Raw genomic sequence first — 14,515 nt, forward strand, 5'->3', positions numbered from 1 at the left:
TATTTGTCCAATATTAGGTAACATATTGTTCACCCACAATAGTCAGATTGGCTAATGTCTCACTACACATGAGGCTGAAATATTTAAATCGCTGCAATAGAAATGCCTATATGCGGCATGAATAGTCAAACATCATAGGGCTGAGGAGACGGGTTTGGAGGCAGGTGGGCAGCGAAAATCGAAAAAAATGGCTTCAGACACCCAACCCGCCTCCATCCCACCTCCATCCCGCCCCCATGCGATTTTCGTGAGTGTCAGGTCAGCCGCTCCCAAACTGACCCGACTGGAACCGGTGGGACAGGTAGTTAAGTCAGTTAACAGCCTGTTAACTGCCTTGCTAATCCTATTTTTATAGTGGTTTCCCATTTTTGTGCTTCTGGCTCCTGTTCCCCGCCTTGTCAGAAACAGGCCAGCTGCAAGGAGACAAGTTGCTGGAGGACATGATTTGTAGTCATTGTTGCAGCACTTTAAAAGCGCTCCCGTAACATGGCTGACATTCAAATGTAACAACTTTGTTGTTGGAGGTTTGGGATAAGATTTTGCAAATCTACTGACCTTGTGACTGGTCAAGCTGACAGCCATCTGCAGTGTGAACTGATTGGAATAATTTCAGGCCACTTCGACTGTGTGCTTGCAAGCTTCTTGGTTCAAATGAAATCTATAGCAAACGGGATGGGAACCATTTATATCTTTTCATCCTGGTCGTCAGATTCGGAGGAAGAGCAGCCATGGCAGCACCACAACCAGCCACAACAGCAGCACCAGCACCAGGAGCGCCAACCTCATCCTCACCCACTTGATGATGCACAGGGCGGTGAGCCTCAGCGCAGGGCTACACCTCACCGCAGGAGATACCCCCAACACAGGGTTTACAGACAGAGGATCAGCTTCCTTTGCATGACTGAGCAGCAGTGCCAAAGGAGGTTGAAACTTTTGAAAGACGTAGTCGATGACATCTGCGTTATGCTGCACCAACACCTGGAGCCCAGAGGAGCGTGTGGACACTCCTTACCAGTTGCTGTTAAAGTCACCACCACACTCAAATTCTTTGCTTCAGGCTCCTTCCAGGGATCAGCTGCAGACATCAGCAGCATCTCCCAGTCGGCCGCACACACCTGCATCACGCAGGTCACCGATGCCCTCTTTGCAAAGGCCCACAATTACATCCACTTCTCCACGGATGGCCCTAGTGTGACCGTGTGTGCGGTTGGCTTTGCCAATATGGCAGGCTTGCCAATGTTGCAGGGCGTCATAGACTTCACACATGTAGCCATTAGGGCCCCTACCAGACTGATTCCTGGGATGGCAGGAATGACGTATGAGGAGAGATTGGGTCAATTGGGCTTATATTCGTTGGAGTTTAGAAGAATGAGAGGGAATCTCATTGAAACTTATAAAATTCTAACAGGACTAGACAGACTAGATGCAGGAAGGATGTTCCCGATGGCGGGGGAGTCCAGAACCAGGGGTCACAGTCTAAGGATAAGGGGTAAGCCATTTAGGGCAGAGATGAGGAGGAATTTCTTCACCCAGAGTGGTGAACCTGTGGAATTCTCTACCACAGAAGGCAGTTGAAGCCAATTTATTAAATATATTCAAGAAGGAGTTAGATATATTTCTTAAGGTTAAAGGGATCAAGGGATATGGGAAGAAAGCAGGGACAGGGTACTGAATTTGGATGATCAGCCATGATCTCATTAAATGACAGAGCAGGCTCGAGGGGCCGAATGGCCTACTCCTGCTCCTATCTTCTATGTTTTATGTTTCTATGTATCACAAACCAGCTGTATTTGTCAACTGCATGGGATTCCACTCCCTGAACGTCCAGCTGGTGTGTAACCACAGGAAGATTATCATGCATGTTTGCGCAAAGTAGTTGCCATGACTCCTTCTTCTTCCGGCAGTAGTCTACTGTGCCTCAGCTCTTCCATTCCCCAAACCAACTTTCTGGATGGCTTCTTGGCAACAAGGACTATCCCCTGAAAAAGTGACTTATGACACTGATGAGGAGGCCATCAAACGATGCTGAGAAACACTACAATGTGAGTCACATATCCACATATCCACCAGAAGCATCATCGAGCAAACCATCGGCTTGCTCAAAATAAGCTTCCGATGCCTAGACAGATCTGGAGGAGCCTTGCAGTATGCACCAGCCAGGGTGTCCAGATGCTGCCGGATGAACAAATGGCTCAACACACAGCCTCTTTGGAGGAAGAGGAAGAGTACGAAGAAGAGGACGAGGAGGAGGATGGGGAGTGATACCTTGCGGGTCCGGATGTGGCCAATGCAGCAGCAGGCGATCAAATTGCTGGCCGTCAGGCAAGGGATGCACTCATCCATGCCAGATTCGCGTAAGCTTACGCTTCAACCACATGTGTCTGGCACATGGAGATGAATATAAGTCCGACATTCTCAAAACCCCAGGCATCATCTGTCCAATAAACGGTGGTTTGCGCTCAGTGTCACCACCAACATTCTACATGGAATGTGCCCTGAGCCCTCACTCTTGAACTTCCATTTCCCAGAACATAGAGGCCACACTTTAGGAGATCTCAGCAGATCATTAAACCTTTTTCGACACTGAACCCATGTGTGTCTGCACACAGACCTCAAACTCACCTCCTCAGCAATTTGCAACCAAGCTGCCTTGGTTTGCCGAGAAGGCCTCCTCCTTCTGTTACCAGGGAAGAGGAGCTCCTGACATCCTCTAACTCCCTCCACAAAAGCATGGAGGGAGCCGCCATTGAACCTGGGTGCAGCCTTAGTTTTTGGGGCTGCCATTCCTGCAGCAGCCAGTACCTTTAAGAGAAAAAAACCTAGGGGGAAAAATTGGGTCGCGCCCTTTTAGCGCCCCGAAAAAATTAGCGTCCCCGCACCCAAAATTCACTGGTAACACCCCAAGAGGGAGGCGAGGTGCTACTGGAAGCACCCTTCCCCCCTTTTGGGGTGCTGCGGCACATTGCGCCACGGTACTGCAAGCCTTCCTCCCCATACTAAAGGGGAGGGGCCGAGCGCAATCGGGGCCCAGCTGGGCCACCAGGGATCAGAGTGCCGGCAAAAAAGCCTGGCACTCAAGAGAAGTGCCAGGCTCACGGAGCGCAGCCGACACCCCGCAGGGGGGCTGCACAGAAGGCCGGGGACAGCAACGGGAGCAGGTACTGGCAGGCGGCCAGCAACAAAAATGGCCGCCCGGCACCTCCCCTTTAACTTGCACCGCCCTGGCCGCAGGTAGGCCCCCCTGACCCTGTCGGACATAGCATCCAGTGGTAAGTCAGGGGGCGCTATCGAAGATCACAGCCAGGGCACGAGCGGGGCGCTGCGCATGGCGATGATGTCATCGCTAGAGGCACAGCGCCACGGGGTGCTAACGGTTATTGCTGCCACGAACCTCCTGCTGAATTTCATGGGAGGCGTTGGTGGCGTCGCTTGGGTGCTAACGGGAGGTGCAAATCAAATGAAATTTTTCCCCCCTAATGTTTTTGCAAAGGGGACATGGCCTCTTTAAAGTTTTACTCAAACTACACGTCATCAGAGGTGAGAATCTAACATATTCCTAGCAATGGTCTGGAGGGACCCGCACATCGGCCGTAACGAGGCCAATCAAGGTAAAATCGTAACTGCTGGGTGGCAGCATCCGGGAACGGGTCAAAAAGCTGCCGAGCAGTGGGCCCGCCCTCAACCCGCCTCCATTAATAAAATTGCAGCCATAATATCGTCTGGAAGTTCTATTTGGACAAAATGCACATTCTAATCTCCTCTGATGGATGATGGTTTTTGTTAAAACAGCTGCAGGCAGCATGAGTCAAACTGAGCTTCTGTCTGATCCCTAATGAACTAAAACTAAAAGAGGTAAAATTAATGACCTGAAAATTGGGAGCACCACAAATTGGGCAGACCCAGTGCTGTGCTCGATGTGTGATTCATACCGGGAGCATTTCCACACAAGATTTTGCCTATTGGGGTCCAGACCATTTTTTTTCATGTCCAGTTTTCTTCACTTGCCCCTCCTCTTCTGAAGGCAGTAACTCCTATACAGTAAATGGTTTACAGGCATCATCAATGCTCGGTGTCTGACCCAAAAGGCCAATCTTCTTGTGTAACTTTGATGAAGGGTTCCACATAAAATAACTTATCCTTCTCTTTCAATGCTGACAGAAAGTGCTGTACATTTCCAGTATTTTCTGTTTTTTATTCCATGAAGATCTTCCTTGCTATTAAAATTGTTGCACTGTGGCCTTCATGCCCCTGTTTTCATTTTGAGAACTAAGGAAAGTGAATCCAGAAATGGGAATCGTGTTGCTGTAAAATACATACAGGTCTAGGCTTTCCAACTCCCGCCTGCCTGCTTCCTGCCTAATCTTGGGTGGACAATTGCCCTCAGTGTCCCTTGGGTGGGAGGGTGAAAAACACAACCAACATTGCTGCTCCTGATCACTATGCAGTGGGTCTTTCTGCATCAAAGTTCTTGATTTGCCTCCCAGCGGGTCAAATATTACGCTATTACTGTGAATTGGTAAAATATATCTAATAGTTTCTAATTGGACTAATATTAACTGTCCATAGGATAGGCTTCTTTACATTTGCTTCTCTGATTGGTAAGTGAAGCAATGAGCGACCTAACACTTCCTCACCTGTACCGAATATGTAAATTTAAAATTTGCTTGTATATTGGATATTTGCCATTGAATTTAGAGAAATTATAACTTACTCATTTGTACTTGCTACCAGTGCTCTCTGCAGAAGCAATAGCATTTTGTATCAAAGGTGTCTTGATCATAGATAGAATTCTATGAGGTTTTGTTTTAAAAGAAAAAGAAATTAAAGAAATTTCAAGTTTTGTTTCAAGAAAGTATTGTAAATTAAATAAATATTTCAAACAAAATGTCAGGTATCAAACAATTGGAATTTCTTTAAAGGAGCAGGTAGATTTACTGGTTAGCACTTACCAGTAGGTTACTTCTAGCTATTTCATAAAAACAGCTACAGGAAACTTTGGTTTATCCGGAGGTTAAAATTCCGGAAAGCTCCATCTACTGGCAAAATTCAGGAGCCGTTTCCTATAAGTATTTTTACTTCTCGTTGCTTTTTTTCCCCGTCAGGCTCTGCAAGGTCTGTAGCTAAGCAACAGCTTTAGCTAGAGACGCTTTTAAGCTGCAGCCGACTGTTTTGAAGCTGTACAGGGTTTGTTGATTCACACGGAGCTGAAAATCTCCGTATGTTTCAACATGTCCGGCAGTTTTGATCTAACGGCAACAGCTCGGTCCCGTCGGTGCCGGATATCACAAAGTTTCCTGTATATGGATAACGTACTGTTCTCATCCCTTGAGCTTTGAGCAGCTGCCATTTTAATAGGTAAAGAGAGGAGCAGATTCACTGAAGTAGTTAACCCACCAAGTACTTAAAGGTTACTTTCTTAATAACAGACAACCTGGTAAACAGATCAATTAAATTGACAACAATGATAGCTCTCAAGGTCAAAGGAAGCCTTCCCATCACGCCATTGTGCAGTCCCCAGTGAAGACCTTGTGATAGGGTTACCTCAGGTCAATGATAGCCTTATGGTTATTTGATCATATATTTTTATATTTATGGCTTTCATGTTCTAACCAAAATATTTTCTAAGTATTATAGTTATATTTATAAAATTTAGCCTTGATGAACTTAACTCTCTGAATGCCTTAATAGGAGTTTTACATAGATGTAAAACATTTATGCAATGCAAATAATATTAGCACATAAATGCTTCATAAATGGTTAATTCCTTTGTCTGCTATTTTAATAGACAAATAGTGGACCAAAAATAGATCAGCACAGCAAAATTTCTATACCATCATTTTAAATTTATTTTATGAATGAGCCAGCCAGTGAAGAAAGGCTCATAGCTTTAACACATTTTCCCAGTTTTATTTTATATAATATTAATAGTCAGAAAATATAGAAGAATAGTTTATGGCTATAACATGAGAGAAAAAAGGCTAGAAACTTGAAAGCTAAAAAACAGCTCACTGAAGTTTATACAGAACAATACTGTAGAAAGTTAATTTCTACAGAATGGAGCCTTGATAAAGGTGAGCTCTTTGCAGCAGGATGAGTCAATAGTCACTAGTACATCTGCAGAGTGCTTTGGGCACAAAGCATACCAGACTGACTTAAGCCACAATCAGAATTGTAGCTGTAGGGTACCACCTACAGCTTCTGTTAAATAAATAAAGTTTAGATTAAATTTAGACTTAATTGCCAATCCTATTTAAACAGCATCTAATTCAATTTAACTTTTGGATTAAGTTTCTTTGCAGAATTATTTACAAAAATTTAGTTCAACCCATCAGCAAAAATGAATTCCTATGATTCAAATGATGCACATGACCTGAATCCATCTGGTGAGCATTCAGGTAGGCTATCCATTGCCAGGTAGGCTATCCATTGCCAGGTACGCTATCCATTGCAAATATGGTTGACCACTTTAAGCTTACCATCACTTTCTTTCTAAAGCCAAGCCCTCTTATTACTCTGAGGTCATCCTGGAGATTAGGAACAACTCTAAATTTCTCTTCTGTGTAACAAACTGTTTCCTTTCTTTGGCTATCTTCTGCAGCCCTCTCCAACCTCACCTCAGACACCAACTTTGAAGAATTCATGGATATCTTTATGTCTAAAACTGAGGGCAACTAATCTCTGGTCTCTGCTCTCTGCCTGCTCCTCTCAGTCTCCTCCTTTGTCCACCTCCTGTCCAATCCCCAAACAACCTTTTATTCCAGTTTCACCTTCATCTGTCTTCCTCCTATCAGTGAGCGTACCGCGACCAAGAAAACCATCACTTGCTCCTTCAACTCCTTCCCATCCCAGCTCTTGATCATCCAATTTCCTATTCTCAATCCTATGATTATTAATATTATAAATCTGTTCCTACCCTCCAGCTCATCCCAACATCCTTCAAAAGAGCTGGCATTACTCCGCCCCCCTCAGAAGACTACTATCAACTCCTTTCTACTCTCTAGCTATTGCCCCATCTCACACCTTACCTTTCTTTCTAAGTCCTGGAATATATTGTTGTCTTACAACTACAGTACTGCCTCTACCCACCACTCCTTGTTTGAAGCCCTCTACAGAATCAAGACTGCTTGGTTAAAATCACCCATGACAACCTGGGAGGCTGCAACTGCAGCTCATTGTCCCTCCTCCTCATCCTCTCCACTGCCATCAACCAGTCCACCCTTGTCAAATATCTCTTGTCCACAGCCTACCTTTGTGACACTTGACTTCACTGGTTCTATTCTTACATATTGCATTGTTGATACTTCATTGCTTTAAATGGCTTTTCATCTCATGCCTGCACGGTTGCTAGTGACGCAGTGAGGGCTCCATCCTTGGCTACATCCTCTTCATCATTTACATACTCTCTTTCAGTGAAGTCATCTGAAAGCATAGGGCCCACTTCCACATGCACGCTGATAACATTCACCTCCTCCTTCAACCCCATGGCTGTTGCTGCACTCTCCAATGGCTTTACTGGCATTAAGACCAGGATGAGCCATGTTTTTCTCCAGCTTAATGTTGGAAAAATGAATGTCACCCTCTTTGGCTCCCACAAACATATACTTACAGCCAGCCTTGATTCCATCAACCTCCTCTGCTGCCACCTCAGGATGACTCCAGACATACAGAGCCTTGGCGTGCTGCTCAACCCTGAGCTCAGCTTCCTCCCCCATTTACATCGCTTCTTTTGCACGTCTGAAGCATCACTGGCCTCGCCCCTTATCTCTTGACCTCCTGCTGCTGAAACCCTAATCCATGTCTTTATTCTCCTTGAAACTGGATTTATTCAATGTTCTTGTTGGTCACCTTCCTGCCTCCACCTATCCATAAACTGCAAGCCATTCAGAACGTGTGGGTCCTGTTCTTATCCACACTGAGACTCATACATCCATCATTCCCATCTGTAAGATGTGTGGAACTAACACTTGCCCTGTCCAACAGTTTATTGAGTTCAGGCCCGTGGAACAGACAACACAAAACCCAAGGATTTCAGGGAAAAACTTTATTTTACTTAAAAATCAGCAAGAGATTACCAGTAAGCATCTAATAGTATTGTAGTATATAACAATTCCTGATTTTACTTAAGCATACTCAGATCTATTCCTTTACTTTGAGCTCAAGCGATCATAAGCAAACACCACGTACGTGGTGGTCGGTTTGGCGATGACGAGACGTACAACTTTAACTGGCAACTGACCAAGTTGCCCTGACTGCAGCCCTGAGCGTCTTTTAGCAGCACTTTTTATACCCCAAAACCTGGGCAGGCCCCTCAATGCATATGTGTCCTAAACTGTGTGACAAATGGTCGGCAGTTGTTTTCCTCTTCTTCTCATCACCTAGTCAGTTAATCAGTGGGTCCCAAGGACATTCACACCATTTATCTGAAGATGTTCCAGTCTTTGTAACGCCCAACAGTTTGTTCCTGCTCAGGGTCTGTCGCTTCCTTACCTGTTTAACAGCTTGCAGCCGCAGCAGTTTTATTTTAACATTTGTTCAGCAGAAAGTCTCGACCTCTCAAGGCATGCTGGTACATTAAAGTTGGTCAACTTTTAAGTTTGGTCAAGTTACAGCAAACATTTACATCAAATGATGTATTTTACAGGTCCTGGCTCCCTATGCCCCAATTATTTTTTAGATCCTTATCCCTAACTTCACAACCTCTTCCAACTGTATATTTCCATGCGTAACCGCCATTCCTCCACTCCACCATTGGTGGCCGGTCCTGCAGCCACTATATCCCTATTCTATGGCCCTCCCTCCCTCAGCAAATCCACCTGGCCAATTCCTCCCTGCTTTTAAAAGACTCTGAAAGACTGTCCATTTTCACTGTGATTTTTCCCAGTCCTAACCCTTCTCACCCTTTGCTAAGTGTCGCCCTTTAACACAACCTTAAGGCACCTCTCTATATGTGAGGAGCACTTTAAAACTGTAATGCATTGTTGTTCTGAGTATATAATATCAAAGAAAGTATCAAAACAATAGACCATTTGTGAACATCACTATTGATTTGTTGAGATCACAATGGAAATGTCTTGATGAATGGGTTTATGTAAATATTTTTGTAGTTTATATTTTTTATAGAATGTATATTTTTACAGTCCCTCTCTCTTTCCGTTATCTACTGTTCCCTGTCTATCAACTGCTAGTTTTGAAGTAAGATAAAGCTTCTAAGAAAAATGAAAAGCACTCTCCCAACTTTCTCAAGTTAACTTCCCACTGACATTGCAGCGTAGAAATTCTGATTATCAGAGTCTATGAATGCTTAATGCTTTTGTACTACATTCCCATGTGTACCTTTATGCAGGCATTAACCTTGTAAACATTGCACACACAGAAATGTAGCATGTGTGTTAGGCATTCGTCTGTTAACTTCGCTGGTTGGAATTTCTACAGCTATGAATGCTAGGCCATGATTGGGCATACAGTGGGCTTCCCTCTTGTTGCCACTGTTTGTTATTCAATCCACTATTTAAGCTCATTAGTGTTACCAGACCGCATTTCCTCTTCCTTTGTCACAAAACTTTAAATAGATTTAAGGGAAATTCAGCACTGATTATGAGCTGTGTTTCCTTCAACACTAAACAGTCATCTAAAAATGGCAAGCACTAGGTGGATAAGCACTTCCTGCTTCATTTCACATCGAAGCCAGTGCCTTTCTGATGTCCGTATGCTAGAACATATGCTCGGTTTTGCTAGTAAACGTTTGGGGTCCTGAATAAAAAGAAGAAACAATGTAAAATTGTGACAAGAATTTAGGATGCACTTTGGGATGTTGATGGAAGATTATCTTTTCTCAAAACTAGAAGGCCTTAACTACAAAGCTAGCTAACCACAATGTCATCTTCCACCCCAAAAGCTTGAGTGGTTAGAAGGGGAAGCCTGCATCCCCGAGACTGATCCCAGATTGGTTGAGTTCATTAGAGGTTTTAATTCATTTTATAATGCAGGAAACCACCGTCATAAAGTATCACACTGGTTGCTTTTGATAGCTGCCACATATGCTCTGGGGGAGCCTTTGAAATGCTTGTTGTTTGAGATAGTTGAGTATCTGAGTCACTTCACAAGCATTTGCCCTTACAACAGACTACAAAACATTTTCATTTGTGATTATGCAGGTAACTGTGAAGGTGATTGTGAGGCAGTACATCAGGTTGTTTGGGTATTACTAGTAAACTATTCACTATAAATTATAAAAGCATACCAGACACTCTACTTAATATAAAAACAGAAAATGTGGGAAATATTCAGCAGGTCAAGCAGCAGCAGTGGAGAGAGAAACAGAGTTAATGTTTTAGGTCGATGACCTTTCGTTAAAACACTTAGGGGGAAAAATTCAGTTGTTTGCACCTCCCTTTAGCACCTTAAGGGGGCGGTAATGGGGCACAAAGCAACTAGCGCCCGGGCGCGGCGATGTTTGCGCTGCTCACAAAATTAACTAGACATTTTGCGGCGGCGCTAAACACTACCGCCACGATCTCCTGCGCCGGCAGATCGTGATGTCAGTTGAGTGCGCAACGCCCCGGTAGCGCCCCGGACCGGATATTGAGTGGCGCCCCCTGCCTTACCGCCTGCCGCTAGCAACGATAGGTTGAGGGGAGCGTTTTGCAGTCAGGAAGGGACTGGGGGAGTGCTATTTAAAGGCGACCGCTTCCTGCCTTTTTTTGTTGGTGACATTTTTGCACCACGCATTCTGAGAGAGAGAGAGACTTCTGGAGAGATTCAACATTGTGTGAAGGAGTTTTGGGTACTGAGCAGCACTTTGCAGGTTCATTTTGCTTTGCCCTTCCTTGTATCTATTTAGAAGAGACTGTGGGGGCTGCACTCTGAGCTCTTTCCCTGGGTCTCTCCATTGTTCTTTCCAGCAGATTTGATGTACATGTCTCTCCAGGCCGAGATTCAAGGCTGCAATTAGCAGGATGTGGATGGAGTGCAAAATCAACCCTCCCCTTTAAGATAAAAACAAAAAAATGCTGGAGAAACTCAGCAGGTCAAGCAGCATCTGTGAAGAGAGAAACACAGTTAACGTTTCAGGTCGATGACCTTTCGTCAGACCTCCCCTTTAAGAACTGGCCGGCGCCAGTGTGTCTGTGTTCCATTGCTGACTGACATCACATGAGCTTCGCCAGCGCTCTGAGGTAGCGCCTTGCTCCCCGACGTTTGCACCTTAAGAGAGGTGTGTAGCGCCTGATTTAGCGCTCAAATCACCTCCAGGGGCGATAGAGGCGAATTTTGCAGTCGGAGGCGGTAATTAGCGCCGGGCGCTAAACTTTGCACCCGGCCGATATTAGCGCCCCAAAATGGGAGATACTGAATTTCTCCCCCTTAATATATTCACTAGTGACATCACACTCCTTGCTTGTGGGAATGCTTCCAGTATTATGAACACAGTGAAATATCCTGTATGTGGAATTAGAGGGTCTTATAGAATCACAAACCATCCTCCAGTCACAAGAATAGGACATTTGTAAACTTTTTTTGGTTTCGGTACAAAAATGCCACTGCTGTGTGCAATCAGTTACATCTAAATTAATAGGTTGTCAAATAAAAGGATCTAAGGCAGCTACAGATTTTGACCAATAGACCATGCCGACACTAAATTTTAGATTATTATACTGTATATACAAAACCACAATTCCATTGTGAGTATATTATTTTATTATTTTTAATAAGGAATAAATTACATTTAGCTATTCATGCAGCAACATTTGGATGTTTTCTACCCTCAGAGGAAAAGGCAGTCTGAAGAATGGTACCATGATTCCCCTCCAGAAAAAAACATTGTAAGTAGAAAATTCAAGCGTGAACATCACGTGTGGGTAAAAGGTTTAAATATTTCCCTTTAACTCTCCCTTTCTTTTTTTCTGATAGCTCAACTGGTTAAAGCAGTGAGAAACTGAGTCAGGAAAATCGGGATAATTGAGCATCGTTCCCACATCCTGATCACTATACTGGTGCTCGAAGCGCACTTGTGTGGATGTTAGATGGGATAGGATTGGGCTTGGATGTAATGCTCCACATGGTGAACAGCCTCCCAACTTACATTTTCCAGTTGACCAAATTTTAATGAGTGTTTTAAAATGGAGATCATTGTAGCCTTAATGTCAATTCTTGTATCTGTGTTTTAGGCTTTAGAGTGATTAATAAGAGGTGCATGGGATCAGATCTTTTGTTTTGGCATGACATCATGACATTCTACTCCATTGACATCATGCATGGAGCATTGGTCTGTAGGAACAGTTCCTCATTCTTGATGTCTGTTGAATTTCACAATGTTACATTGGGGTGGTTCTACACAAAAGCTACTCCCATACTACTCTAAATAAACAACAATAGAGAGAAAAAATTGTAACAAGGGGTTGAGTGATACTATTAAGTGAGGCAGTTCAATAGAATATACTTCCTCTATAATACTCCCATTATTTCACAGCATGTAAAACTTACAAAGCTCATGTTCCCTTTAAGAGTTCAGACTAACATTTAGATGGTTAAAACTTTCACAGTCATTGACATTGTTTAATGTCCTGAGAGAGTTAAGTAGCCAGAAGTGAAACATTCAAGAAAATAAAACTGAAATGTCTCCTTCATCCAATCTAATGGAAAAAAAATCCTTCAGGATATTTAATTAACATTGCAATCTATATTTTTTCCTTCCCATTTTCTACCCTTTTCTCCTGAAGCCACTAACTCATGCTGGACTATAATTTCATAGATGCCTTATTTGCCCAAATGGCTATTTTTCATGAGAACGTCAGCAGGCTATTTTCTGTGGGTGGTATCATGGAGACGATCTTGTCCTCACTGGATGTTCAATTATAAACATGTACCAAAAGGTCACGCAAAAGCAATCATACATTGCGATCCTGGCTGATTTTATTTCCTCTCTGTATTTCGAATCCTGACTGGTTTTATTCGAAAGATTACATTCCCATGGCTCAACAACACAAGAACTGTTATGTTCCATTATACATGTGAATACTTATTCTTATAGCATTCAATTCCATTCTTAACCAGATATTCACCCAGATCATTTTCAGAATTATGATCCCAAGAATCTGTGGACCAGTGATCCCAGCAAACATTCCTGGGTCAGGAGAAGGTTCCTAATTAGCCTATAATTTGACAGGAGTCTGCACCATAGCAATTTGCATCTGGATACTTTAAGTGAATGTTCAGTAATCACCACTAAATCAATACTTTTCTACCATTACTATTGCAGAGCCATATTACTGTTTTGATTTAATCTCTTATCTTAATTAATTTTGTTTAAAAAATAAGTTTGGGTGGGTCAGGCCCTCCATGGAAACTGGTTCGTTCACAAAAGTCAGCATGAACTGACTTTTGAACTGAGGAGAACGAAAAGTGCCAGGTTGAATTGGGTTGGAGGGGAATAAGAGTGCCAGGTTGAACTGAGAGAGGAGAGGGAGATGGGTGCCAGTATGAACTGGAGTGGAGGAGGAGGTTGGAGGAGGAGAGCGCAGCCTAATTTTCATCTTGGGTAATATCACCACCAGAAGGCGGTCGGGGCAGAACTTCCGTCTGCCAGACTAACTCTGCCAGACTAACTGTGCCGGACTAACTGTGCTGGACTAACTCTGCTGTAACCTTGACCCATGTTTCTGAATCGGGGTCAATTAATGGGCTCACCACTGACAGTGAGGAAAATCATGCCATGCTGAAGTGGGGCACTTGCTCCAGCATTGGAAAGGGATGGGCTTATGTTAAAGAGGCAGAAGGTCCTGAAATAATGTGCAGTTAAATTTGGAAGAGGTTTTGATGAACCTAGGCCCGGCCTTTTGTGATTTGCACCACATGGGAGGCAGAACGATTGCCAGCCAGTCCTCCTGCCTCCCACGGCCACAACCCCCTCCCAACCTCCATTCTTTAGTTCTTCTTTGGGCCATCGTGGAGTGGTGCAACATGGAAAATGGGGCAGGGAGGTCTACTGTCGAATCTCAGCCCTTAATCTGCTCAACAACATTTTCTGCTTCATCTCCCACTAGCAAGAATGTTGGCCACCTGCACTTTTACTGTCTAATAATTGAAGGTGTAATATAAAATGAACAAAATTGAGCTTGTTTTCTTTGGACAAGGGAAAACGTCAAGGTTTTTGAACAGCAATTTTCAAACTTATGAAAGCAATTGTCAAAATTGATACAAGCAATTGTTCGCTATGATGAATGATTCAAAGACCAGAGAACACAAGTTAAAAATTAAGTAGAGGTAAGATTGAAAGTCTGGCAGAACTTTTTCATCCAAAGGGTAATGGAGTGTGGAATGGAGCCTGGTAAGACGATTGAAGTGCACAGTATAAATGGCTAAAAGAGACAATTGGATGTGGTCTGGAAAGACAGAAAAGATTGAGGAATATAGTGAGATGATGGGTTGGTGAGGTTGCTTTCTCAACAAGGACTTTCAATCTTACTTCTAACTACTTAATGTTTAAGTTCATGCTGACTTTTGTGAATGAACCAGTTTC

General features: G+C 43.6%; 1 protein-coding gene across 1 annotated transcript in view; it reads left to right on the top strand.

The window, feature by feature from the left end:
• LOC147112635 (spermatogenesis-associated serine-rich protein 1-like) overlaps positions 1 to 14,515 on the top strand; it is a 28,596-nt gene that overhangs the window by 13,728 nt on the left and 353 nt on the right. Inside the window, 1 exon segment of the mRNA XM_085998203.1 lies at positions 11,766 to 11,819. Within this exon segment, the coding sequence (XP_085854329.1) occupies positions 11,766 to 11,819 (54 nt within the window).

This window comes from Somniosus microcephalus, chromosome 9 (assembly GCF_052327205.1).
Source record: "Somniosus microcephalus isolate GS21.2 chromosome 9, FLI_Smic_1.0, whole genome shotgun sequence".
Classification (NCBI taxonomy): domain Eukaryota; kingdom Metazoa; phylum Chordata; class Chondrichthyes; order Squaliformes; family Somniosidae; genus Somniosus; species Somniosus microcephalus.